At 39.0% G+C, this 27,962-nt stretch overlaps 1 protein-coding gene across 2 annotated transcripts; it reads right to left on the reverse strand.

Moving 5' to 3' along the window:
- Positions 1–81: 81 nt before the first annotated feature.
- LOC117294770 lies at positions 82–27,600 on the reverse strand. 2 transcript variants are annotated; one of them, XM_033777290.1, is made up of 18 exons: positions 27,302–27,600; positions 23,568–24,040; positions 19,084–19,198; positions 14,869–14,994; positions 13,384–13,448; positions 12,468–12,620; positions 10,846–10,891; positions 9,719–9,876; positions 9,044–9,181; positions 8,512–8,631; positions 7,847–8,029; positions 7,056–7,246; positions 6,251–6,353; positions 5,013–5,925; positions 4,179–4,553; positions 3,198–3,489; positions 2,728–2,785; positions 82–2,315 (listed from the first exon to the last, which is right to left on the reverse strand). In XM_033777290.1, exons 2-18 carry the CDS (start codon positions 23,787–23,789, stop codon positions 2,178–2,180), a joined length of 3,396 nt encoding a protein of 1,131 aa, XP_033633181.1. In that variant the 5' UTR covers positions 23,790–24,040; positions 27,302–27,600; the 3' UTR covers positions 82–2,177. The 2 variants fall into 2 exon arrangements, with proteins under 2 accessions (XP_033633181.1, XP_033633189.1); XM_033777298.1 differs by lacking the exon at positions 27,302–27,600 and adding an exon at positions 24,609–24,687.
- Positions 27,601–27,962: the final 362 nt, after the last annotated feature.

Consider the following 27,962-nt stretch of genomic DNA (forward strand, 5'->3'; position numbering starts at 1 on the left):
AGCCATCTGAAATCACACAAATTTGTGCAAAAATTTGTGTTTTTCCTTGTTTCTTGCAACTTCGATGACCAATTGCGTCAACATTTTCACAGATTTGTTATTTTATGCATTTGTTGGGATACATCAAAAATATAACCTGATATAAAACAATCACAAATTCGTAACTGCTTTTAGCAGCCTATGACGAACTTTCGCTAAGCTAAATGGAAGGCCTATAGTTGATTGAATAATACATATAGTGAAATTGAATGGAAGTGGACACTATTGGTCATTTCAATAGTGAAATTGAATGGCAGTTTCAAGCCGCGGCAATACCTATATTATGAGTGCCTGGAATTTGGGAACGAAATAGCCAGCTTTTTGACCCAGAATAACAGGAAAACCTATAGAACACAGCACAATTCAAGAGTATAAATACAAATATATAAACTAATACAAAAACATTGTTCAATATGGCAAGTAACAAAAGTCATAAATAGGGATGGAAGAGCATTGAATAATATACACATTTGGAAGTTATTGAATAATAGGTAGAGGATCCATCCATGGAAATGACTGCATTGGTGGCTGGTCGCTGTAAAATTAGACTTGTGGACAAGTCGTTTATGGTCTCCGTGCGAATGCTGGTTGCGCGACTACTGCGCGCTGCCCGACTCTACTCATAAATCGGCAACCAGCAGTTCGCGTGAGAGCAGTGACAACTCGACTATCTCACTGCGTGGGAACAATAACGACTTGTCCACAAGTCTACTGTAAAATGGACTTAGTATTTTGTTCTCAGTTTTATGCTAAAAATTATTTTGAGTAATTACCAATAGTGTCCAGTGCCTTTAAATTGGATTGGTATTGGAAGGAGACATAATTTTCAAAAATCTATTGAACATTTTTAAAAAGGGACTAATTTCTCTTGAGAACAAAAGTAGCAACAAAATAACTGAATAAAGAAAACCACACAAACAGATTCATAATACTTCATCATAACAAAATCAAGGTTCAGTAGTTTATTTGGTTCAATAGCTCCATATTTTAAGTTTACGAAAAAATATACTATTTAAGAAGCACTTTATGGAAGAAAAATAGCAAGGCAACATGTTTTTGTTTTCCTGGTACAAAAAAAAGTGAAGCATGAGTAGGTAGCCTGGTTCCCAAGGGACCAATTTCATAAAATATGCTAAGCACAAAAAGTATGCATAACGGAATAAGGTTGCCAGCTAACATACTATTCTACATGTACAAAATGTAACTGGTATCCTGTTTAGTTGTGCTTAGCAGAAAATTTTTAAGCAATATTTTATGCTTAAGCAACTCTATGAAATTGGGCCCGATATGTTCAAGTCTGGCCTCGTTAAGGAAGACATCTGATATTTTAAGACTATAGACCTTATGCACATGACGTCATTTCAGTACGGCGCCCTCGCCTTGAGGTCAAAAGGAGGTTGTTCATTAGCCAATCTATGTGCGTTTCGATTGTTTCGCCACCGTTTGACCTCAAAGATGGCGGCTGAATGACGACAATGCAAAAGGTCTATTACCAAGGATCTTTAGCTACATGTTCATGCAACTCGATGTTCTTAGTCTGAAGATTATTACCTGAGCAGCCTCCTGAAAGGGACACACTGCCTTGGATCGGGCCAATTTGTCTATGAAAAGCGTTTGAAATTGTTCGTTACAAAATGCGTTATGGTTAGAAACATGTTTTTACAATGAAAGTTTGCTTCAAAATTGCACGGATTTCCTTTTACTTTGTGAACTAAACACAATCAACCATTTTCTGGAGTGAAAAATTTGACTCCACAAAATAGCATGCAGGTTGGTTCACAACGTAAAAGGAACATTTTGAGGCATATTTGTGTGGATCAATATGTTCTACTTTTAAAACATCTTTCTAACCTAAATCAGTTTCGTAACAAATGGTTTAAAGTGCTTTTCATAGACCAACTCATAGATAAAACATGTCCCTTGAATGCAAATTAAACCATTGATAGCCGCTGAGATTCTCTTGGGTTTTTCTCATATTGCAGATGACTCCCAATCAGTCCATGAAACTGTGGGATAGTCCGATAGGCAGCTAAATGAGTTTGATAATACTGATTGAGAAATGAGTTGGTTCCCATCTTCCAGCAGCAGGTTATGTAGGCTTTGACATCTTGATGAGACTGTCTCCATAAATCTCTTCATCAGACCATTAACTGAGCCTCCTGTAAGATGCGTAGTCGAGGTCCAATAGGTACTCCAATGTTCTCAAGTCTCTCTTCGCTAAGGTAGGGCAGCTCAACCATGCCAATGCCCTCTTTCTCAAATAGTGAAGAATATTTCTGCAAAGAAAATCAGTGAGATGTTTGTATGACATCCAGTGAAGGAGGGGGGGGGTGGTAATGTTATTAAAGGTAAGGTCATACTTAGGTAATGACCTTGAAAGCCTATTTCTTTATATACATGTATAGAGATCGTAATGGTACATGTGGTACACAACCTGCGAAATTGTTTTCGTCTGAAGTGAACTGACTAATACTTTAACCAAAAAAACAATAGAGAATCTAATTCAAAGGTGGACAATCTTTCTGTCAACTCTGTGATAGGATGAGCGGATTTTGAATCAATCAACCACAAAATTGGAACACAAACCATTTTTTTTAAGACACACTATTGTATTCTGAGCTATTGTAACCTGCTTCAGTCACTCTTGATTTTCAGAACCATTTTGATTCTGACCTTAGTTTCTTTTACCTCATATCCAAGATCTTTCAAAAACATCGTCAACATGGGAGGTTCCTCACCAAAGAATCTATAAAAAAAATAAGTAGGTATGTTGTTTGTTAAAAGAGAGTTCAACTGAGTCAGACTTCTGGCGGATTGTACACCACTTGCAACATCCTCACACGAGGCTACTGTCTAACCATGGTCTGGCTTTTTGGAAGTAAAAATGCATGTAAAAATCAGGGATGAGATTTGACGAACACAAACATTCTTGAAAATGGCTCCAGTAGAAATTTTACAATTTCATCATAGGGTGCCCTTTACTAAGGAGAAAATGCCTTGGTGCCTTTGCCCATTTTCAAATTGAAGAATACAGGCTGCGAGGCTTGAAGTAAAACATGGGTCCTATTGATGGAAGACAGGTACAGCTTCCTCTGCAGGTTAGTAACTATTTCTTCATTCTCGTTAAAATCTACCAATTTGGACACTCGAATACTCACTTGGTCAACTTTTTGATCTTGTTTGGGTTGGAGCACAATGGGACGATTGGTCGGAACCTCATCCCTCCATTCAATACATCGCTGGCGTTCAAAACCTGCATGTCTCTGATCTGGTTGATTTCATGACGTAACGACTCAATCTCGTGGAACATGGCATTCTGTGACCTGAGCTCTGAGGAGAGGTGGGCTACGCTGCGAGCAAGCGTGACTACGTGAGACTCAACACGGGCGAATCGTTTGTTGACTTGTTTGATGTCTTTCTCCCGTCGTTTGCCGACCTTGGCTGATGGTGCTGTGTGGTTTTTAAAGGGATTTGAAATTAATACCTGGTTTCCTGTTTTGGATTTGTGAAGTGAGGAAATGAAATAATCTTGAAGAGTGTGACATATAACAAAAACCTGGAGAAGTGTTTAGCTTTAAGCCTACCAGTGTCCCATGCTGATAATACAAGCACAATTTTCAGACTGTAAATTGGAAGGTTACAATTAAAGGTAGGGTCACAGATTGTTTTTTGTCAACATAATAACCAAAAGACGTAAACAAAATACAGTGTCTCAGTATTTTATCATCAAGTTGATCATCAATCAGAAGCAAACTACAGGGTGCCTAAAAAACTATACACTTTTGAAATGGCTGCTGAATAAAAAATATATGATTCTAGGGGAAAAGGTTTATTTGAATTGATAGCATGTAGACTCAACTTTCATATGACACAAAAAAGTCTGAAAATAATTCAATATTGGAGAAGCTTTAAGCTTCAAGCCTACCAGTGTCCCAGGCTGATAAAATAAGCACAATTTTCAGACAGTAAAATTGGCAGGTTCGCTTAAAGGTAAGATCATAGATTGTTTTTTGTCAACATAATTATCGAAAGACGTCAACAAAATGTTTCAGCTAAACACAGTGTCTTAGTATTTCTATCAATTCACAGCCAATGTACGGGTCAAGTTGATCATCAATCAGAAGCAAAGTATTGCTTACCTTTGCTTTTGTTTGGAGTCTTGCCAGACGTTGTGCTCATGGAACTAACCGAGCCCCTTTCCCCCGGGTTCTCAAGTAACCGCTCCTTCCGGTCGTTTCCGATCACCTGTAAGATCTCGTTGTACATCCTCTCTAGGTCTACCAGCTGCTGCCGAATGTTGTCCGGATCAGGAGGCTCCACGGACTCGGTCGCAGACTGCTGGTGGGCATCGGTGATCTTCAGGGGTGATTTGGAAGGGAGGGGGCTGAGTTGGGAGGCCAAGTCTGAGTCCTCTGAATCGCTTGGCTGCTGGTTGGAGTGGTGGGAGCTGCGATCACTGTCAGTGTTCTCAGTGTGCTCGTTAACTTGGCGTAGGTGTGGAGCTGTTGGCAAGGCTGGTCATCCAAAAACCAAAAAGAGACAACATTCAATCAGATTTATTTATTTATTTAGACAAGGTAGCCTTATTAGTGTTACAACTGCTATCCCTAAGGAACTTGTGTGCGAACAGTAAATAGTAAAAAGGTAAAATACAGAGCAATAAGAAAAGTCATGAAACAAATGCAGAAAACTGAGTCTAATACGATACTGTGGTAAACTCATCACAAAATCAGGGTGCAAGACTAAAACATAAAAAAAAACAGTGAACATGATTTCCTCATGAAAGAGGTGCTTGTGAACACATTTCTGATGTAAAAAGTTTTTTTTTTTCACCCTTGATTTAGATTTATATAAAAAAAGTAACCAAATAAAAACCTAAAGAAAAGATGACGATCTCCTAGTTTTGGCAACTCTGAATGTCAAACTTTGGAACCTTATAAAATAACACAACAGGTTCGTCAGCACTGTCTTACCTCTATTATTAGGAGATTTCCTCTTATTAGGGGCTGTTTCACTCGCTGGTCCCAGACTACTACTCGACTTGGCTCCCTTACCCATCTTCCTCTTTCCTTTGCCAGCGCTCTTCCTAGCAGCTGATTTAGGTTCAAACCCTTTGTGGGCGGGGACACTTCTGTTGGTACTTCCTTTCCGTTTCTTCAGACCCATGATGGAATCGTTCGGTCCATAGAGTGGAAATTGAACTCTGGAGGGTAGAACGCCAACACTAATCGAACGCTGTGACTTCTTATTGAAGTACGGCGAGCTTGGTGTCGACTCAATGTCAGAATTGTCAGGTGACAGGGGAGGTAATGGCGGGGTGCTCGACCGCGATGAAGAGCCACTCTGGCTGAAGGCGTAGTCTCGTGAGCTGAGTATATTTCCGTTCATGAGGTAGGGTTGGTTCCTTTGATCTGATGAGGAGCGATCTAGGTATATGTACGGGTTCTTTGAGTCTTGATTTGGGCCGCCGCCTTGCCCGTAATGGTAGTCTGGTCTCCTCGACAGCTCCTCCATAGGAATACCACGCTGATTCAGCGGGCCACTGTTTTGCATATGATTTAAATACTTTCGCCCTCGTTGATGATCTGCGTCCGGTGCCATCTGATCAAAGTCTTGCCACTGTTCGTAGTCCGGCCCCCATCTCTGAAACTGATCCCCTCTCCTACTTGGCTGTTGCCAATCCAGTGGGTATCTTTGCTGCTGCTGCTGTTGCTGTATCATGCTCTGCTGTCTTGACCCCTCTGGAACATACATGGCATCAGGATTGTTTGGGTTTGAGGAGCGAGACTTTGGTGGGTGTCTCTGGATGTGGTCGGTGTAGCTCGGTAGTGTCCTTCTCTGGGATGCTGCAGATTCATCCTCTTGACGATAACGCTGCATCTGAAACTGCAATTTTAAACCCAACAAATTTGTGTTAAAAAAAACTGCTTGATCTTTCGGCTAAAGAAAAACCAAATCTTCAAAACTATAAAATTCTGTTATAGTCAGGGCTTGAATCGAAAATCTTTTGCTCAGATTGAGGAAAAGAGTATTCAAAAAGCTGATAATTAACTACTAGGCCAGTATCTTACTTAAAAATGTTAATAACAAAACTCAGAAATCTAGATAATAAGGGAATAAAAGAGTGGTGACTAGTTCTTAGACGGCCGGTTTTAATAGGAATAGCACAACTGTCTCAGGGATTTATGAAGGTGGATTAAATATTACGTACCCTTGAACCCGGTGGTTGCATATCATAGGGTCTGTTACTCCTTCCATCATCACTATACATACTACCCTGACTGAGTCTCTCCCTGATGGGTAATGACTGGGATCTGGAAAATAGAATAAAGAAAACACCTGTACTTATATAATAATAATAACTGAATTTATATAGTTAAATTACCAAAGGATGCAAGGCGCTTAAAGACACTGGACACTATTGGTAATTGTCAAAGACCAGTCTTCTTACTTGGTGTATCTCAACATATGCACAAAATAACAAACCTGCGAAAATTTGAGCTCACTTGGTCATTGAAGTTGCGAGATAATATTTAAAGAATAAAACACCCTTGTCACACGAAGTTGTGTGCTTTCAGATGCTTGATTTCGAGACCTCAAAATCTAATTCTGTGGTCTCGAAATCAAATTCATGGAAAATAACTTCTTTCTCGAAAACTACGTTACTTCAGAGGGAGCCGTTTCTCACATGGTTTTATACTATCAACAGCTCTCCATTACTCGTTACCAAGTAAGGTTTCATGCTAAAAACTGTTTTGAGTAATTACCAATAGTGTCCACTGCCTGTAACCACTAAACCTGTTTTCACCGATTCCAATCCTATGAGCAAGAAGCAATATATCAACACCCTTTCCAGAATAGATCAGGATTACAAACACAAGGCTATAGCCAGTCTTCACTGTCAGAAAAAACAAAAACATAGGTGTGGTGGCATTCATCAAAACTGCAAACATCTTTGGCAATAGAGGGCTCAGAGGAATAAGAAAAAAAAGGAACAAAAATCAAGAAGAACTTACCCATTCATCAGTAGTGCTTGGTTGTCCATCCGTGAGGGGGTCTGCAGTGGTCCCATATGCTGCGTAGGTGGCGCATGAAAGAATGGTAGGGTCCTTCCCTGGCCGGAGTTGGATTGGGAAGGAGGAGCAGCTTGACGATCAAGCAGTCTCTGGGCTCTGGGTCCTTCCATCTTTTCGGTGGAGTTGGACGGCTGAAGAAAGAAAAATTGCAAAATACTTCTTGTGGTCAGACTTTCTAAACACAAACACCGGAAAACACACACTCATATCTGTTATCCCTGTAAATTGAGAAAACCTCCCGTTGTTCGGACCTTTTTTTAAGCGACACTCCTACTGGTTTTTACCTCGAGAGCTTAGCAGGGAGGGCCTCACTCTCAGGGATGTGATAGGCTGATGAAGAAAAAAACCTGAACTACGAGCGCAAATGGTGAAAGCTTGCGAGCACGAAAGCTTACGAGTGTGAAGCCTGCTTAGTACATTTATCTTTGGGTTTGAAAGCCCTACTCTGCAATCTGGGGTGTTCCATATGGTTTTATCTCATTTTATTTTATTTTGATGAATTTGATCCAAGTAGTTATTAAATATATATTTTGTTTAAACGGTTTTTTGTTTTTGTTTTATTCCGATTAAAAACGGCGAAATCACATCCCTGCACTCTGTCAAGACACTTTCTTCTTTTTATAATCCTCAACAATCCTGTGTGAAAAAAACAGTCCAGCGAAATTGAACCAGAAAATTTTTAAGCGAATTGCAAGGTCTCCATTCATGTCTCCAAGAGTGATAAAACTTACAACATATCCTGAGACGTAACGATCCCAGTCCTTGGGGTAGTCCTCAAAGTTATCGGGATCCTCTAGCATGGCTTGTAGTTTGTTCTCTTCTAAAGTTGCCTCTCTCTCTTCATTGTCGTCGTCGTTAGCGTAGCTGGGTCTCCTTGGTGGTGGGGGTTCTAACAATTCACCGTCATCGATCGGCTATCAATTCAATAAACAAATACACAGCTTAGTCATTATTTGGGCTTTGTGTGTCTTGAACACTGAAATGAAACTCTTCTCAATAATGACGCTGGAACTCTCTACCAAATCACATTCGAAACATCAACTCACTCCAGACTTTCAAATGTAAACTAAAAACACATTTGTTCTCTTCTCGCCCTTAAATGAACAATTTTGTAGCTTTCTGAAGAAGCGTATTGTTTCTCTGGAAAATGCACTTTATAAAGCTTACTTACTGTTATTATTATTAATATTTCAGTTAGAAACCCTACATAGATGCATATAAGGTCAAATAAATAAAATAACATGTTTAGCATCGTGCTAATTTTCTTTCGTCTGAGATCAGTGAAATTAATACTTACACAATTTTTTTAAAGAAAAGAAAAAGAAAAGAATGCGGGGACGCTAAAACTGTTTTGTTGTTGTGTTTTTGGGGGGGCTGAACATACATATGAACTTACCGGTCGCTGCTGTGAGATGTTTCTGTTGAATTTGCGTCCGGGAGTTGGACTGTCCAGGAGACTCTTCAATCTCTCTTCTACTGATTGGGAAACGGCGTCCCGTACTGGAGATAACACAGGCTACAGAACAACAAAACCAAATAATCCGCACTTGATATTGCAAGTTCGATTGAAACAATGTGTTTGGTACAATGACTTGCTCAAGAGGCTGTTCACAAATATCCACACTTTACAAGTGTACAAACCAAACGCTTTATGCAAGTTGTGATACACGAAGTGCTGGCCTTTGGACATTACTGTTTACCGAAAGGGTCCAATGGCTTTAAATTACAGTGCTGTATATCAGTTTGTGTCATTCTAGTTCTTATATCTGTGCTCATAATATACAGGGTTTGCATGTAATTCACATTCAAGTATCGAGTTTTAAGATTTTTATATTACTCACTTAAACAAAATCCCTCAAGTGAAGCCCAAAAAAGCAGGATTCATATTCGTTTTACTCATTGAAGTAGCACTTGAATAAGACACTTACACTTTGTTCACCATCAATAGAGCTGCGCTGCCTTGATACTGGAGGTCGGAATGATTTCTTTGGACTGCCGATAAATTGTTGTTTCCTTAAACCTCCCCCATGTTGAGATACACCCTGAGAATCTAGCTCTGTCACTGTCTGTAGGGACACAAATTAGACAAATAATGAACAGAAATGACAGTGACTTGTGGCACGTTGTCGCAGAGCGGCAAGCGCACTAAACTCCTGCCTGGTTTTAATTTCATAGAGCTAGTGAAGCTGACAATTTTGATTCACAATTATGTGATGACGTTGCGACCAATTAAGAACTAACTCTGCGGTAGTGAAGTTAATATCGAGAAGTCCCCTCGATCCACTTAAGCAAAGTAGAAGTCCAGGCCGATTTCCTACCTTCTGCCCAGGCAGTGGTTAAAAAGCAGGACAGTTCTTTTCAGAACTGAGAAGTCTCAGTAATCATTAACAGAGAGATTTTCAAACTTGATTATCAGAACATGGAAAGAATGGTTGATTTTCAAGTAATTTTCTCCTAAATCGGCCTAAATCAGAGCAACCTACAAAGTAAGATTTATTCTTAACAACATAAAAGCACGCAAAAGTATAAAAAAAAAAATAAAAAAAATAAAAAAAATCTATTGGATGTTGAGGGACTTGTTATCAATAGTGAACGTTTCTTACTGGAATGACAGTGGCCTCTGGTTTGTCTGCAGACTCAGGCCTTGGCTCATCAGGATCAGAGTCTGCCATAGTACCCGGTAAGATAAGATCTGCATCTCCATTCATGGGGGCGGGGCTGATGGGATGGGCGGGCTCTTCATGCTCAGAAGGGATGGCAGCTATGAGGTAAAAAAAAAGAAAATGTGAATATTTCTTTACCAATTAAATAAAGTGACGCAGGCCTGATACTTCACAGAGACAAAGAAGGCAGTGCCCTTGAAATGCTGTAGAAATTTGCCCTTTACCAAGAAAGGAGACATGCCTCGGTGCTCTTGCCCTTTTCAAAAACGAAGCATACATGTCTGGTGGCGTATGGAGCCAGGCAGCCAAAATGGTGTAATGTCATTCTATCCCTTGTGGTTTATATAGATGTCATTCTATTTGGCACTCTTTCAGAGTGAAATTTTTAACAGAACGTCATCGGCCATTAATGCAACTGGATCTGTACATTTCTAAGGGGAGTGTTTGTAACAGCTCAAAGGGGAGTTTGTGTTCTTCTTATAAGAGCCTTAATACTGGTTCTAATTTTAAATTCATAAATACCTCAGACAGTTTCTCTATTCCTATTGGTAAAGAGAGCGTCACATGGGGGTGTTTAAACCGTTGGTAATGATCAGTGTTTGTAACCGGTTGTCCGTGCTAGTCTTGATGCAAGACGTTTCTTGTTACGGGCGATGCAGGCGCTGTCGGTAAATTGGCCATGCTGTGTGTGAAAGGAAAACCAGCGAACATGCACCAAGACTATATGCGCAAGCGCACGCATGGAACCTAAAAACAACCCGTACGTACATCCTACATGTACATACTGAACATGTAGGTGGAAACAGAGCTCAAGCACTCGCAAACGGATAAGTTTTACAGAGTTTCTTACTTTATTACGCCTTTTAACCAAAAAGGTATTTATGAATGGGAATCAAAGTGTGTTGAATCAGTTTTCACCACACATTGATTCCCTTATATAATCATTCTCCTTGTTAATGTCTGTTGGGCTATTGTTTACATTCGCTCCTTACAACAACAACAACAAACACTTCACAAATTTACTGTTTTCATTTAAAGCAAAGAGTGAATAATAAAACTCCTCTCACCTGGTATGTCTGTACTTTTTGATCTTGCTGGGCTGCCATCAGAATGCTGCAAAACACAAAAACAAATGCCCCTTATTTTTGACCGCGCGAGGGCGCTATAAATAGTATTTTGATCACTTCCGGGGGTACACGCGATTCGCCCTGCACAAATTAATAGGCGTTCTGTCACTTTTGTTGCGCCGTAGTTTCAATTTGCTTTAGAGGTGGATTACAACGGCTCCTTTAAAAGTCTTATTGTCTGTGATGGATTAGATGTCTGTGGTTATAATGTGTGCCAATCTTTAAAAATTGTTTTGGGTATGAATGAATATACCCCCGGAAGTGATTCAGAGCGCCCTCACGCGGTCAAAAATATGGCCCATTGGCAAAATTAAAAAACTATTTCAAAATCCCACACATTTCATCAAATAGTTTGAGAAAAAAGTTCAGTAAAAAAATACTATCACGCTAATTTGTATGATTTTAAAACTTTGATTAGCATGATAAACATATAACAGGACACTCGTTATACAAATTTTATCTAGAAGACAAAATCAGGCATGATATTTGAGTACAGAAGAATTTTATTGAGTAACGGGATGACCTACATAAACACATGATGTAGGCTTTAATAGACTTTTCAGGCTATCACAATTAAATCACAATTTTTGTGATTTTTCCCAAGGGTCACAAAAATTGAAATCAGGCTAAAGTAGGAAGAATATCATGCCCCAAACCCTTATGGGATAAGCGGGATAACTGAATATTTTTCAACTTTTGTACAGCTGTTGTGTTTGACTGCTTAGCATTCCCTGAACTTTTGAGTCTTCCTCTCCTTATATATGTACTTCAGTCTTTAGTCATCTCACACCCGTTTCAACGGGCATGCCAGAGTTGCAGCCGAACAAAATAGATTAGGAGCGACTCTAGGTCGACCCAAATAAGTTTTGGTTTCAGACAGGCGCACTTGACATAACATTTACAACGGCTTAGATAGCTTAATACATTCAATCTCTGTACAATTTTTTCCATCAGCTTTTGTTGATCTTGTTTCCATCTTGTCTGTCTCATCCATATGGTTATATAAAAGAACTAGAGGGCGCACTTGTGATGCTGCTTGCACAAACGCGACGGGGCCGCAAGGAGACACGTACCCCATTCTGTACGCGCGTTGAAATGAATTACACGTTGGAGTTTGTGTTTATTGAACGCTACACAATGCTGTTTTGTCAACTTACAAAGTGGCCGCATGCACTTCAGCTGGGCCGCGTATATAGGCCAGTGCCCCTCTTGTTCTTATAACTCTATGGTCTCATCCTCCTTCCATTTCTCTGTGTACTCTGGGTTGTCAATTTGAAGATATTGCATAATAGCAAACTGATTATATTTTACCATCAACTATCTTTCCAATGACGATCAGCCTGGGTATGGAGTGTGAACATGGACGAACATAAAGCTTCATTCAAATGGCCTTGTGCCCAGGCTTGAGTGCTTTTTGTGTGTAAGCATGGTCGCCTAAAGTCACCAATGGTAAAGAAGATGGGGTATTTGAATGCAGTCGACTAAAGTCACACCTATATGGTAAGGAAAGGGTTAATATTTGTTTTAACAATTAAAGAAAAAATCTCTGTTATTTGGTTTACCTGGCTGTGTATGCTGAGTTGACTGTGGAAACTATGAATACTGACATCTCTGCCAAGCGAGGGCTGTAGACTGATCTCAGTGGGAGGTCGGACTGATTTATCGATCGAAGTACTTGACCCGCCTCCATGTGCACTACTGCTTGTATGAAACGCCTGTAATATTCATTGGCAAATTATACAGTATCTTTTACTCAAGTAGGAATGCCTAAGTTTGTTTTCATCGGATCAAAGCAAACATAGGGTTGCCCAAGTGTTTCTGGATATTGATACATAATAGCCTACGTGATGTACATACATATTCAACAATTTGATCTGGAATTTCTTGCATTTATCGTTTATAAATAAACTTCTTCACTTTGAGCAAATTCAATATTAATGTTCAAATGCCCGTCACATAACTATGATATAGAATAATAATAATAATATATTTATTTAATTAATCCAAACAAAAACAAAAAAGAAATTGGATGAAAGCACTACACATGCATCTATCGGCCTTATGCATTGACGTCATCCAGCCGCCATCTTAGAGGAAAAACGGTGACGAAATAATCGAAACGCACAGATTTGTACGCACAACCTCCTTTTGACCTCTACATGAGGGCGCCCTACTGAAATGACGTCATGTGCATGAGGTCTATCATAAGACCAATAAAAATTCATGAATTTTGATGCTTGCACGTATGAAGTTGATACTGGTATCAATCAACCTGGCAAAATGTAACGCTTGAATTGCTGTAAAATTTTAAGAAAATTGCAAGAGAGTTTCAACAAGCTTTCTATTTTAATGTGGTGTCACTTTTCCCAGTACATGTAAATTGAGCCTCTTGAATTCACCAACAATTTGAATTTTAAATGATGTACACGTACCATCAGGGGGAGGGGGGGCTTTAATGATTATTTGTGAATGGTTTACCTCAAATCTCTTTCTCAAGCAGGTCACGAGGGCAAGAGTTGCTCTTAAATTACTATCTGTCAATTCTGGAAACAAAGACAAACCCACAAAATATTTCATTTTTGTGCAATTAAAAAGAAAACACAATCTACACTAAACCTACACGTACATGAAAGTCATATTGTCACTACAACAGAAATTGTGTTGCCGCAACTACTTCATGAGAAAAGTCAGAAGAATGTTTAAAACAATAACAATTTTAAATTAAAATTGTTTTGAACCACCCACCCCAAATTTAGTAAGTTAAATATTAAATGGCTTAATAATATAATCTATACACTGGAGAACAAAGTAGTGCCCCAAATGAACCATATATTTTGGATCAAAGGTCTCCAACATCAGTAGTTTTCAATGGCTTTTTCCGGCTTAAACAAACAACTGTGTAGTTTAATCAGGAATTAAATTGTCGATCTTGGCCAGCAGAATTTTTTTTAACATCAACTCTTCTGAATGGCCCCTTAAATACTGGATCGTACAAGCACTAGTAACAACACAGCCTGTGGCTTCTGTGATTGGTCCCCAATTGTCCAATATGCATTGTTTGTCACCTGTAGTTGGCTGCTAACAAGCATGCAGCATTGATAATGCGTTCAAATGCTGTCATACCCAACCAATAACAAAATCAGTGATTCGAGAAAAAACAACAGGGGGTCCCACAAATCAAGAGCTGCGACACTGAAAAAACAGTGTACGTGTTCATTGAGTTTGTTAACTTGTGCAGTAATAATGGCTGGAGAAGCTTGTTTTTTTGTGCATGTGGGGAGCCATTTAGAGGCCAGGGCCGATTTTATAAAAGCCTGTTAGCACAAAAACTTGCTAAGCACAGACAAGTATTCCCTTTTAAAACAGAAACGGGTTACAGCCAAAATTACATTAAGCTTACACTGTTGTGACTGGTGACCGACTCAGTTTTTGCTAAGCAAAGAAATTTGCCAAGCAGTATTTTCTGCTTTGTAAAACAGCTTTATGAAATTGGGACCTGTGAGTAACTACTGAATGGACCACCATGTCAAAATATTACACAAACAAATTATTTAATTATTTATATTTTCTTTAAGTGAAGTGCTTGTGGGAACTGTGTACCATTGATCCGATTTGGCACAAGTTTTGTTTGTAAGGGGCATGGGGCTGTCTTGTTCTGCTCAGTTCAAACATGATTCCTTGAAAAAAAGTAGGAACTTTTAACTGAGCATTATGGGCTGGCTGCGCCTACATGTACACATGATAATAGGGCTATTTAGTTTGATTTTTGCAAGACTAAAGTAGGGTAGGAAGGATATCATGCATAGTATAGTAAGAGAAGTATTGAAACAATTTTTCATTCGAATAATAATATTCAAATTTTAAAACTTGAATTAAAAAAAAAATTTGCATCTTTTTCCAGCTCGGTGAATGAAATGTGGGCCTTTGGGTAGGAAGTGCATTACATATCTGGTTAAACCTTACCGTCTGCACTGATGTGTTGGATGTCAACTCCTCTATTTTCCAGGAATCTTAGGCAGAGGTTGATATTCTCCAATCTCTGGGCTCGGATAATGGGCCTGGTCTGCACACCCTGGATCTTGCTGTTGACTGTAGGTCAAAAACAACAAAAGAATACATTTTAACGATATCAGACAATTGTTTTAATAACAAATTAAATGGCCAAGCTGGTTGTCTCTCAAAATTCATCGGCCGGCCATTATGGGAAAAAAAATCTTCCTTAAAAAAAAAAAAAAAGGCATGACGCTAAACATGTTTTAAAACATTTGGCTTTTTATGCAAATATTCAAATTTGTTATATACAATGACCACTAAAATCAGGCTGATGTTTCTCTGTTTTAATAGCAAAGAAGGGAACCCTCTCAGGCATATGGAATTTCACTGAGAGGGCAAGGCAATTTTTTTATTTTGCAAAGGGCACTTCCATTGGAAAATGTGAAAGTTTATGGGAAACTTTTGAAGGGCACCATGGTCAAACCAAGACCAGAGGCAACACAAGCCTGACCTTTACAAGGAACATGTAATTTTCTACTAAAAGCATTTTAGGTAGGCACCAAGGCAAGGACCAGGGGCACTGACACAACTGCCTCTGTGAAGTACCAGGCCAGTAAACTGATTATCCACTCTATCAAAAAGTACACAGCCTTTGTTGAGATTTGACTGTCATATACAGCACATAGGTCTACTTGTGGCAAGCGCCACTACATCAAGTAATAGGAGACTTTCCAACGCTAGGCGGCAGCAGACATACCGGGTAAATTTCCATTGTTTACGTAGTTCTGAACATGCGCATAATTCTGAGAACAATGGATTTACCCGGTAAGTCTGCTGCCCTCTATCGTCCCAGAAAGTCTCCCATTGGTATTAATCATTTTTGAAACACTTAAAATTGTATAAAACATTGTAAGAAACGGCTCCGTCTGAGGTATAAAACATTGCAAGAAACGGCTCCGTCTGAGGTAATGTAATTTTTGAGAAATAGGGTATTTCTCACTCAAATATTAAAAGACTTCAGGCCTGAAGCCTTTATTAGTTAGGCATCTGAAAGCGCACAAATTTGTGCAACAACCCGAGTGTTTTGCTTCTATTATTCTCTTGCAATTCAATGATCAATTGAGTCCAAATTTTTCGCAGATTTGTAATGTTGAGATACACCAAGTGAGAAATCTTTGACAAGTACCTAAGGTGCCCAGTGCCTTTGTGCACTTTATTTGCCCCCAACACCTTCATATCAGTTATCACTGTTGCCATTTTCACCTCGCACATGTATGATTTACACTTGGTGCAGCCCAATTCTCTCTAGAAACCTACACTAAGTTCGGCTTGTGGGTTTACAAGCTGACTTGTGGGGTTACCAAGTCAAGATCAAAGGTGAAGTTCTGTTTAAACAGGCAAACAATAGAGTGCTACGTGACACACCATCAACTTGTTTTGCATTATGTACAAAAGATCAACAGCATGGGTTTCAAATTTCCCATGAATTTTTACGAGGCAGGTTCTCAATAAACATCATTATTTTTTTCATTGACATTTTATGATAACAAACAGGACCATTTAGCTTTTACAATTGTCCACATTTCATATTAAAGAGGCAGGCTTTTCAACACGGCTTGCCAGACTCGGAGAGAATTGTGCCTGGTTCTCACTGATCGAGCAATGCTATATATAGGCAAACTTGAACACAATAAATGGATTTACTTTGTGTGCTTGTGAATGAAGGGCCTCAAAGTAAATGATATTTTGGGGTTTCAATATTAGTACCAGCTCTACATCAACTATATACATGTAGGGTTTGTTATCTGCTCAAAGCCAAATGTCAAACCAGTTGTAAAAGAACCCAATACAAACCACGAGAGCTTGGCAACAAAAACTCAGTCCCTGGTGAACTAAGAACAAAGTTGGATTCTGCAGGGCATTTTGGTAACCAAGCAATCTTGCTACAAGTGTCAAAGGTCAGCGCCTTGGGATTAGAAGGCTAAGTTGCTTGACTATTACAGTATAGGCTGATTGTATGGAGCAGCACTGCTGGTTTAACAGGAATGCCATTGACTAAGGGTTTGTTATGGTGAACAGATACCTGTTCACTCTGAATTGTACACAAATGCACAGGTATTTTATGACTGTGTGTAATAGTTTTAGTATGAAGGCGTGTAAAATGTTGAAGTCAAGGGGGGGGGTCAGAGAGAAAAGGAGTAATCGCTACTTCTTCACACATTTCATTTCATTCCACTGGTAACACACACCTGAATCATCTTCAACAAAGTACCATCTTCGATGCTATCATTGGGTGAATGGGTCTTTAAGGCATGAGGGGCATGTCTTAAATACCATCTTTATTGTGTAATTGGCTGGGGAGGGTACCTGTGCACAATTTTCAGGTGTATATCTCTACTACGGGATCACACAAAATTTGTGTTGCCAATTTGATGTCCACCAGCTTTTGGCAAACACCTACACCATGCACCATATCTGCACTTGAGATGGGTGATGGAAGGACTGCTTAGTGCTTTGAACTGTGTGTTTTGGTTTAAATGTACTGATATGTTCACTTGAGATGGGTGATGGAAGGACTGCTTAGTGCTTTGAACTGTGTGTTTTGGTTTAAATGTACTGATATGTTCATTTTATATGGTGTACTTTTGTAACCAATGACCTTCAAAATTAAAACTCATCCATTTTAGAATTACCAATCCTCTGTGTAATTTGTATTTAGATTCAGACCCATTGTTGACATAACACCAACAAATCAATCTAGATATTACCGTAAACAGAAATCCCTGAGTTCATTGAGCCACAATTGATGCCACAAATCAGGCATAAACTTTAATCGAGGTCACATTACTATAATGACCTAGCTTGACCCACCAGACCTCATAAGGATTCTCTGTACATGTACATGCATGACAATGTACAGTGAGCAGTATTTTTCACACAACTAGAGTTTTACCCAAGCCTCAACTTCTGACCATCACAAAAGTGTAGGTCTATACACAGCTCAATGAAAACAAATATCTTACATTTTTAGAGGGGGGATGTTGATTGATTTTATAAACTTGTGATGTGTGAATAAATCTCAATGGGACATATTCAAACACTTATTTCAGCAACTATTTTTTTTTATTTGCGGAATTTAAGGTAAAAATTACATAGTGAAACTACAGTACAATTTTTGTACAGTGTCTCAGCATATAGTAAGGGTCTCTGTGGAAGACTTTATAAAGTGGCCAAATGTGGACCAAAAGAACTTTTGTGTCCTGAGTTGTAATACATCACTGCATAGTATAACAAGCAATCTCCCCACCACTCCCAAAAAACTTTACTCCAGAATGTTCCCAAAAATATTTAGCAATTGGCTTACGTTTTTCATATGGTTACTGCTGATGATCAGACGACCTTGTTTCAATAATTCATTGTGATCTACATTGTAAACATATGCCATGCTATGGATAGGGTAAGGTTAAGGGTTTATAAGGTAACAACATCATGTGTCAGAACATAATGTAGGGGTGTTAGCACATACTATACATGAACATGTAGGCCCTATCATTTAGATGTGTAGACTTCAATGTCATAGTATGCCCTGGGCGACAAGTGAAATTTACTACTTGACTAGCCAGGTGCCATGGAATGCAGTTCAAGCTATGCACCAGGTTCAAATAAAACACTTTGGGGGAACCCTCTTGCTAAATACTGAGAACATGTGATGGTAATCCTAATGATTGCAGATTTTACAACCCCACCTTTTGGTTTTCCTCAAAGCCGAGAGAGTCATATAGAATAGGTAAATATTTTTTATAAAGTAGTGATGGTTGACCTTTTTTAAAACTTGATAATGTGCTCATTATATTGATAGTTCTTGTACTGCTCTAAGGAAACAACCGTGGAATTAACACAGGCGGTCGCACTTAATACCAACAACTCACGAACCCTCACAACAACTCACAACAACAATTTTTAAATGCACTTGAACAGAACATTTGAACATAAGTCATCCGTTGAATATGTGCACAAGAGTCATATGCATCTATATCACTTTCAAACTGTTGAAAAAAATGGTATTTTTAACTGTAAAAAAGTGTTTTTTACCCCAAATTTAGTAACGAACAGAAATATTCGCCATGTTGTCTTTGGATGTACTTTTCTGTACAGTTCTGTATGACATAAAGGGAAAATACTCACATAATATCTCCAAGATGTTGACCAAAGTCAGGCCATCTGAGATGCTCTTCCTTAAGTCGCTGATGGGCCTCGACTTGTGCTTCTTCAGAATCCCATTCAGCCATGTTGTATGCTCCTGCCGGTTAGGAAATAACTGGTTGTTATTATTTGCGCCTCGAGGTGACGACAGACCAAGTTGTCTCGCCAGGGAATTCATTGCACTTTGTGAACACACTCATGAGGAACTTTGCAGCACTAAAGTTTTGTTTTTAAGTATGCCTAGTGAATGGCTTGAAGTAAGCTGTTCAAAAACAGATTAGCAGTTAATATGAAAAATGAGACACTCAATAAACCTTGTGGTTAAACTTCCTTGCATCATCATCACATGATTTTCTAATGTACACATTCGACATGAAAAGGATAAGCAGTAAATCTGAGGGTAAATTCTGGCAATGCCGCCCCACGAAGCTTGTGTGTTATTATACAGGGTGTATGCCCTTACATACACTTTGGCTGGTGTGTATAGGCTTATCCCGCAGATTAGGGGGATGTTGACAAAAGAACCCTTGAATTCACATTGAAGGCAAACAAAAGAGGATGCAACAAACAATACTCAGGCACTGGCAGGTAGATGGTGCTGGGCAGAAAGGAAAGAAATGAAAGAATGCTGGCATTGCAGAGTGCCAAAGGATCATGCGATTTATTCATCAGTTTAGTAAACACTGGACAGAGACAAAATCTTTGGCTGTAAAGCACAGCATGAGTCCTTGCCAGTCTGACCATAATGGCCTAACACATCTCTACGGGAGCAAGGACATTTTCATTTCAACTTTAAGGCACTTCCATTGGAATATCAAGTCTATGGGAACTTTTGAAGAGTTACCAAAGGCCAACACCAGCGGCAACAGAGGCCACACTCACTACAGAAGTTTACCCACTGAACTACTTTTAAAATTGTTTGCGTAGTTATTTTCTCCAGAGTTCATTAGAAAGAAAGATTCTGCCACCTGTGGATTCAAAATAGAGGCAATTACAACTTTTTACTTTGTTGATACCACAGGTCAGCAGTTATAACTTTTATAATTGCTTCTCAATCAGACAGAATCTAGACATTTTGGGGATAGACATCCTCAAACACTGCATTGTGTACAAATATATAAAACATCTCATAAGCAAACTCTGGCAAAATGTACAAAAGAAGCAAAATACAAACAGATGTTGAGTTCCAGACTAAAATAAGTTACACTTAACTCTTCATACTGTGGGGACCCCAGTCAAAATCAATGTTTGGATAACTTTGCAAAGTTTTTTGGGGGGTTATCTTTGAAAATCGAATGGAAGTTGCACACACACCAATAAATATCCCCGATTCACATTAAACACAAACAAAACTAACTGGGAAAAGTAACCGAATAAGCCAACCAAACCAAACCAAACCAAACCAAATCATAATTTAGTAAGCAGGGTGTATTGCTGTAACCCCTCCATGCTGTAACCATAGAGAAAGGACAGAGACTACTATTACCCTATTACTATAGCACAATACAATCTACATTAGTCTGATCATGGTCTGATTAAGGCCAGATTTTCATAATATTAACTAGTTTTTATAAAGAGCTTTTCACACCAAGAGGGCGCCTCAAAGCGCTTCCAACATTATTACCCCTGGTCACTGGGCCTAAATTCCGTCTCAGCCCCCTGGTAGGGAGTATGCAGCCTGTGATCTACAACCAAAAACACATGATAGATACTTTGCACAGCTTACTTGCCAACTACCCAAGTAATAGTCCTACGTGTTCACAAGCTCACATGATACACTTGCCAAAACTAGTACCCAACGGCTCCTACCTCTTTTTGTTTCTTCTGACCACTTTGCCTATACTTGGGCTGTTGAAGACCATGGATCATCTCTGTTAAAGAATTACGCCGTACAATAGCCGGACTCATGTTTATAACCGTCGGCTGGGAGGTCTAAAAGACAGTTACTTTTCCTGGTCCTGCACTCGACAACTCTCCTCTCTAACTAAGTGTTAGTTAAGCCATAAGCTAGTCCATAGGGCAGTTCGATTCACAGCAGTTTATTATTCACTGTATGATTTCAGTTTATCTGCTCTACTTTTTTAGATTTGTCCAAAGCCCACAGTGCAGGATTTGTTTGCTCAGTTCAAGTGGACTTATCTATGGTGGTTTATCACTGTCTCTCCAACTGGCCTTCTACCGGGAGTTGTGTGTCACCCTGGGTTTAAAATGCAGATTCTCAATTGGTTTATCCACACAGCGCAGGAATGCATCAACCGGGGTGAAAATTTGAAAAGCAATTTGTCAACAACTACATCATGTTGACTGTATGACGGACATTATTATACCACTTAAAAGTAGATCAAGATAGCCATTAAAAGGTCTATGGTCCAACACTTCCTCCATGGGTCCAAGCAAATTCTGCTGGCCAATCATTGATTTATGAACATACATGTGTAATTACTTGTTTACAGTATACAAAACCGAGAACAATAAAACTGTCATTAAAAGTACTGTATGCATTTACAGACTTTATCAGTCCTATCACTGTGTTCCCCCAACTAAAAACATGATTGCAATTCAATCTCAGAGTTATCTATTTTAGGCCACAAAACCAAGACAAACACCGAGTAGAAATTATTTAAAAAATTTCATTCCAATATAGTAACATCCTTTCATGACAAACTTCCTAAATTTGGGTCCAGTGCCCCATCCTGAAAGAACCCTGCATCATGTATCAAATTTACACCTTGTTTTTCAAAAAGTGTAAGCTGTTTACTTAGTTAAGTGCCTGGCACTGTGCCAGATTTACCAATTTCCTAGTCTTAAAATTATCAATCAATAAGCTTCTTATTTTTAGCTATCTTTACTGTGGAATTTTGGTGGGTATGGGATGGTTTCTGATGCTGGTTGTTGTTCTTGCCAAAATGCCTAGGGGATGGGAGGGTGCGTAAGCATTGTAATAGAAGACTAGAGGGCAAAATGTTCAGAACTAATGGAGGACTACTTTTCTGGCATCACTTTTACTTCATACATTGACTAGATTCACAACAGAAGTTTCAATATCATAGGATTTCCAACACAAATTTGGAAAAGGACTATTGGAAAACTGGAAGTTTTGATCTAAAGCCAAAGAAAATGTCGGCCAAACAAAGTACCCAACCGTACAAAATCAATGCATTGATTGTGAACAGTAATCCCACTTTTTCTCAAATGCGGATTATAACATGTCAATTGCACAATAAAGACTAAACATCTTCTAATGGCCAAGTAAAGGAGGACAGGCTCAACCAGGCTCAACGCCACTCAGCGTTGACTAATGACAGCTACAAGAGCCAAGTCTCAATGACTGAGCATCAAAGAGCGATAGATCAATGGGTCGTAATCACTCCGCGTCATCCCATGCATAAGCCGTATTATCTTCGGCGTCTCGACTCACAGGATTGATTATCGATTGGGAGGTTGGGGCTACTTTGAGGAGATAAGTAAAATGATGGGAAGAAACAAAGAATAGTACAGCAGTACTGGGAAAACACAGTGTGAGCTTCCAAGGTTTCTTTGACTGGTGAAGGCCATCCTTTCAGAGGAAGCATCATTTTAGAAAGCCATAATAGTACTGTGGTTGTGTGTGTTTGCATGTTTGCAATTAAAAGTTGAAGTGACAAGTTTTGATTCCATAATGAGATGGCACAAACTTTCTAGAAAATAATTACATCCAGACCGTACAAACAAAAAAATCAGTTTGAAATTTAAAAGTCACTTTCCCTAAAATGTCAAAGCTTTGTTACCATGTGTTTAAAAAGTTAAACTAAGGAACATGTTGCCTTGGATCGGATGAGTTGGTCTATAAAAAGCAGTTGAAACCGTTTGTTATGAAATGCATATGGTTTGGTTAGAAAGATGTTTTAAGAGTAGAATATAATGATCCACACAAGTATCACCCAAAATTGCAAGGTGTTCATTTTACGACGCAAACTAACACCATATGTCCCATATGGAAGTCCCATAAAATTTGACTCCCATAAATGGCCGACCGTGTTAGTCAACGAGGTAAAAAGAAAACCATGCAATTTTGAGGCATATTTGTGTAGATCATTGTATTCTACTTTTACAACACCTTATAACAAACGGTCACGGAATGCTTTTCAAAGACCAACTCAACCGATCCAAGGCAACATGTTCCTTTAAATAACGCTACTTGAAAAATATGTGGGTCATAATTAGTCACTTTTTCCTAAATTTCTGGATGCTTATTTCTGTTTTGTTTTCTGTGTTTTGAAAAAAAATTTACATTACTTGAATTTTGTTTGGATCATCAGGTGGAAGAGCCAATAATGTAATTTGTGAAATCGCATCCTTCCAGTTTGGCAAATTTGACCTTAAACAATAGTTAAACAAAAATAACAACAACATTTGCAAATGATAATTACAGAATTGCGAAAAAAATCAAGCTGTTCAAATTTATGTTTCTTGTCGTCTGTACATACCTCACACTCTTTCAATGCCCATTCTCCGCCTACACTCAGCTTCGCTGCCAGGGGGATCTTCCCTCGGTTGTAAAGTCCCCTCGGCGAGTTCATTATCCCATTCTGACGAGACCGCTCGCTCGTCTTGACCGTTTTGGATGTCCATGATTTGATTGGTTGACGTGGCTGTTTGGGGTTTCCCATTGGTCCACTGCCAGTCACATGACCCTTCAGGGTCAACATTTTATCCTTTTTTAGCGATGCCTCCTTGCAGATTGTTTAAAAGTTATCCAAGGAAAATGTTTCATGTACTTTCGTTGAAGGCCCTTGTTCCTATCACGATTAATCTCCTACCAAGGGGCGAGATCTGTAGCCTCCAAAAACTACATGTTTCACTTAGTTTAAAAGTCACACCACAGAATCAATTATTTGTATTAGTGTCTGCCGTCCAACTCCTTGCATGTGAAGAATCTATTAATGACCACTTACGACACCTGAGATTAAAAAAAGAAAAACAATGTTAAAAGTTAATACAACATTGGAAACTACACGTTAAAATTGCCTTTACATTTAAAATCGAATGGAAAAAACTGCTGATGATCGCATCAAACCATCGGTGGAAAATAAAGAAAGAAGAAAAGAACAGAAAAAAACCTTGACTTGAGTATTGTGTACCCTGCATTTTGTCAATATGTTTTGTGTGACAGCTTTGATACAACCAGTGAGTGTAATAACATTAACGCCAGGTTGTCAGCATGGGCCTCGTGCCTGCAACACATTTCTACTTGAAATCAATCACTCAGTCTTTTCTACTCCTCTGACCCTTCATTCAACAATAGCACAACATTTGTAACCACTTGCAAAGCCAACTTGCGAAGGGAGTGTAACGTTACGCTCGAAGTTTCACACTTGCTGACAGTAAATGTTTGGTAAACTACAATTGATTCCCGTGCCTCCTCACGTCCTCCCCTGAACAAACAACCTTGGACAAAGTTGCTGTAGTAATACATTTTTATAACGATCCTCTTGTAGGAGCCACTCAGAGAAGTTGGGTAAACATACCTGCGAATAGACGCTGTTGTTCATCTGGTTGGGTACAAACTTACATGTGCTACAGCCTTATAATATTTGGTTTGGCCAGTATGCAGATCAATATAGATTAGGCAAGTACTTTCTACAGCTTCATCCGTTGGGTGCAGTGCCCAACGGCCAATTCAGTAACTGAGAATCCATGAGTTCTTTAGTGGCGACAACAAATTTCGCCCGTGTTTTTATAAAGCCAAGCTGAACTGAAAGGTTTCTGTTTCTGTATCAACCTGGTGTGCCACTGCATTCTAATTGAAGATGAACCATGGTGTGATGGACGTATTGATGCTGAGAGTGTTTTTACTACCAATAAAGGGGATTAGCGCACAGAGACATTACATGCACTGAAAATGAACACTCGCATAGAAACACTCACTGGCCTTTTTGTTGTTGTTTAAATTATACGAGTCACAGTTGTTGCACAGTTGAGTGTGGCAGTGCATCAATTCTGCAATTTTGGTTACATCAACTCTTATAAAGGGGTGTCTTGAATGGGTCTGATTGGATCTTTTGTCAGTGCAGGTTGCAGAGGACAATAAACGACCTGGTGTGGAAAGTGTGGCGTCACCTTGCAATTGTGTCGGGGGGGGGGGGGTCTTAGATTTTACAATCTAATCAAAAAATCAGTAAGCTTTAGCTCTATAGACTTTTAAGATAGAAAACCAGCTGCCTGCACATTCCTAGAAAGAACTGAAAGTGAAGAATGTAGTTTTTGATTTTGATTTAAAGCCATGGTTTATTTTTAAAAGTTGTAATCAGAAAAACACACAATAATAATAAGTCAAAAAGCCTCAGACTCAAATCAGTTTAGTTAAATAACAAATTTGGTGGGCCTATCTGTAAACAGAACATTCTTTGACAAAATCTTTATATAGCATGTGACTTTTTGTTTAGTGTTTTTACTAAAGGCAACAGGGGAATGCCCCTCCTTCAAGAAGCCCACTGCTAGGTTTACAAAAAGTAAACTTGAAGGTATCATACAATGTAATTGGGGATTTTTCCCCCCAAAAGAAGAGACAAACATGAAAAGTCAGTTGTTGCAATGTCATCCAGACAGGAAAACCAATCTGATTTTTTTGAATGAGGAATCACCCAGCTCATAAGGTCGAACGGCCACTTCATGGCAAGAGCTACCCTTATCATTGATTTGGGGTTGGGCTATCATCCCAGATCAACTGCCACCAGGGGCACGTTGCCACCTATTCCTGGAGCTGAAACAGGGTTACCCTAGTCTGTAGTAAGACAGTTGGATTAATCATACACTACTAATAAATCTAGGAGCCTCAGGGCTGGTAGTGAGCAGAATGCACCGTCCCAACTTTTTTGAAGCAACTATGGTTTTAAATGTCTTGCCCAAAGGTACTTCAAGACTATGAGGTTCATTCCGCTATCGTCTCCACGAAACGAACAATAATAATAATAATAATAATACAAATTTATACCGCGCTTAATACTACGTTTTTAAGCGCATGTTTCTATGGAACAAACCTCATTTTTCAAGGTGTAACCCAAGGGCATCGTAAGTTTCCAAACCGAGATATGAACCCCCACTCTGCTGCTGACAGCACTCACTGGAGCTTGGGTCCCAGTGAACTAGAGTACTAGACCGCTCGGCCATACACGCCCCATTATTTCTCCTGAATAACTTCAGGAAAAACAAAATTTTCATACTAAAAATGACATTCACTTGGGCCTTATCAAAAAATTAATGCATGTCACAAAAACAAGCTAAGAAGCTAAGTATCGAAAAAGTACCGGCCGTCGGGAGGAGGGTTAAGTTATCACAACTATCGAAAAACAGTTTCAAGATTTATACAGAATATTGACTATTGATACATTTTGGTTCCCCAATCCCAAAAACCAAAGGATGACAAATCAATTATTCACTTATGAACAAAACATTAGATAAATTGATCTAAACACTAAATAAAACAGTATTTTAAAAAGAATTTATATATAGCCTATGCATAAAATTGACAGGTCAAAAAGTCTTATATAGTTAGGAAAAGTTTCCGTATCCCGACACGACTTCTTCTCATTTAAATTTATGAGATTACTATTCCTTTAAAAAGAAGTAGGACCCCCTTACTAGTGGTCGGACAAAAACTTTTCCAAAGCAAAGGAATATTTCATTTGAGTAAATTAAATCTCATCCATACAGGATCCCTCATCATATCATACACGTAAGTAGACCCAGTAACTGGGGCGCTGTATTCCTTTTTTCAAAGTTTTGACACCCAGTAACTGGGGCGCTGTATTCCTTTTTTTCGAATAATTTCGCAAAAAAAGAATACAGCGCCTGGTGGATAACTTTCCGTATGGCGCCACCACCTTTTCACTCATTTTTACAAAAAGGGATATCTCATTGAGGTAAATTAAATACTATATTATTTAATATCGAATGAAAAAGTGGTGGCGCCATACGGAAACTTTTCCCAGCGCCCAATTCCCATTCCTTTTTTCGAAATTTTGACAAGTCAAAATTTCGATATTTCACCCCATTCCTTTTTTCGTACAGCGCCCCAGTTACTGGGTTTAACACGGACTAAGATATCATAAATAACGAATGAAAAATGCCGTATAATAAAAACATTAACAAAATAAAAATTGACAAACGGTGTCTCTCTACACACGAGGCTGAGCTCTGACTCTGTGTTGAGTAAACATACCTAACTTTCTCCTTCCATCAAATTTGAAAAAGATACATCCCTGTTGCGTGTTGGCTGGCCCCTTGGAATTTCAGAATAGTTTTGGAACCATAACTTTTGACATCGACTTGGCTGTACTTGCTGACATAAAAGTTGATGTGATAGGGTGATTTTCCGGCATGTCAACTATTTTTTAATTCGTAATCATTCAGGTTCAACACAACACACCGACAACATTCAACAACGGTCGGTGGGGGTATTCTTTTATGCATTTATCAGTACACAAAACCCGGCCAACCGGCGGATGTACCATACCACCACCACACGCACGACAACAGTCAAATCCAAGAATGGACCGAAGAATTACCGAGGAGATTGGCGCCCCCTATAGACCATACACAAGGGAAACAAACAATTAATTGGTTTGAAACCGCCGTACACGTGTGGTAGTGGTTAGGGGTTCACACCACGTTTCTTGTCATCTCGGTTAGTCGTCTAAGATATTTGTTTTTAAAGGCAAAGAGATATCTTGGTTTTTTAAACCATTTGAATTATAAACGATGTAGTGAATGTCAAAGCAGGAAAGCTAAAAGAATTTACTGACAGTTGCTCTGATTCAAACTTTTTGGGAGATATAAACACTGATAATTATTTATAACCACAATTCATCAAAGTGAAATGT

The sequence above is a fragment of the Asterias rubens genome, chromosome 1 (assembly GCF_902459465.1).
Source record: "Asterias rubens chromosome 1, eAstRub1.3, whole genome shotgun sequence".
Classification (NCBI taxonomy): Eukaryota; Metazoa; Echinodermata; class Asteroidea; order Forcipulatida; family Asteriidae; genus Asterias; species Asterias rubens.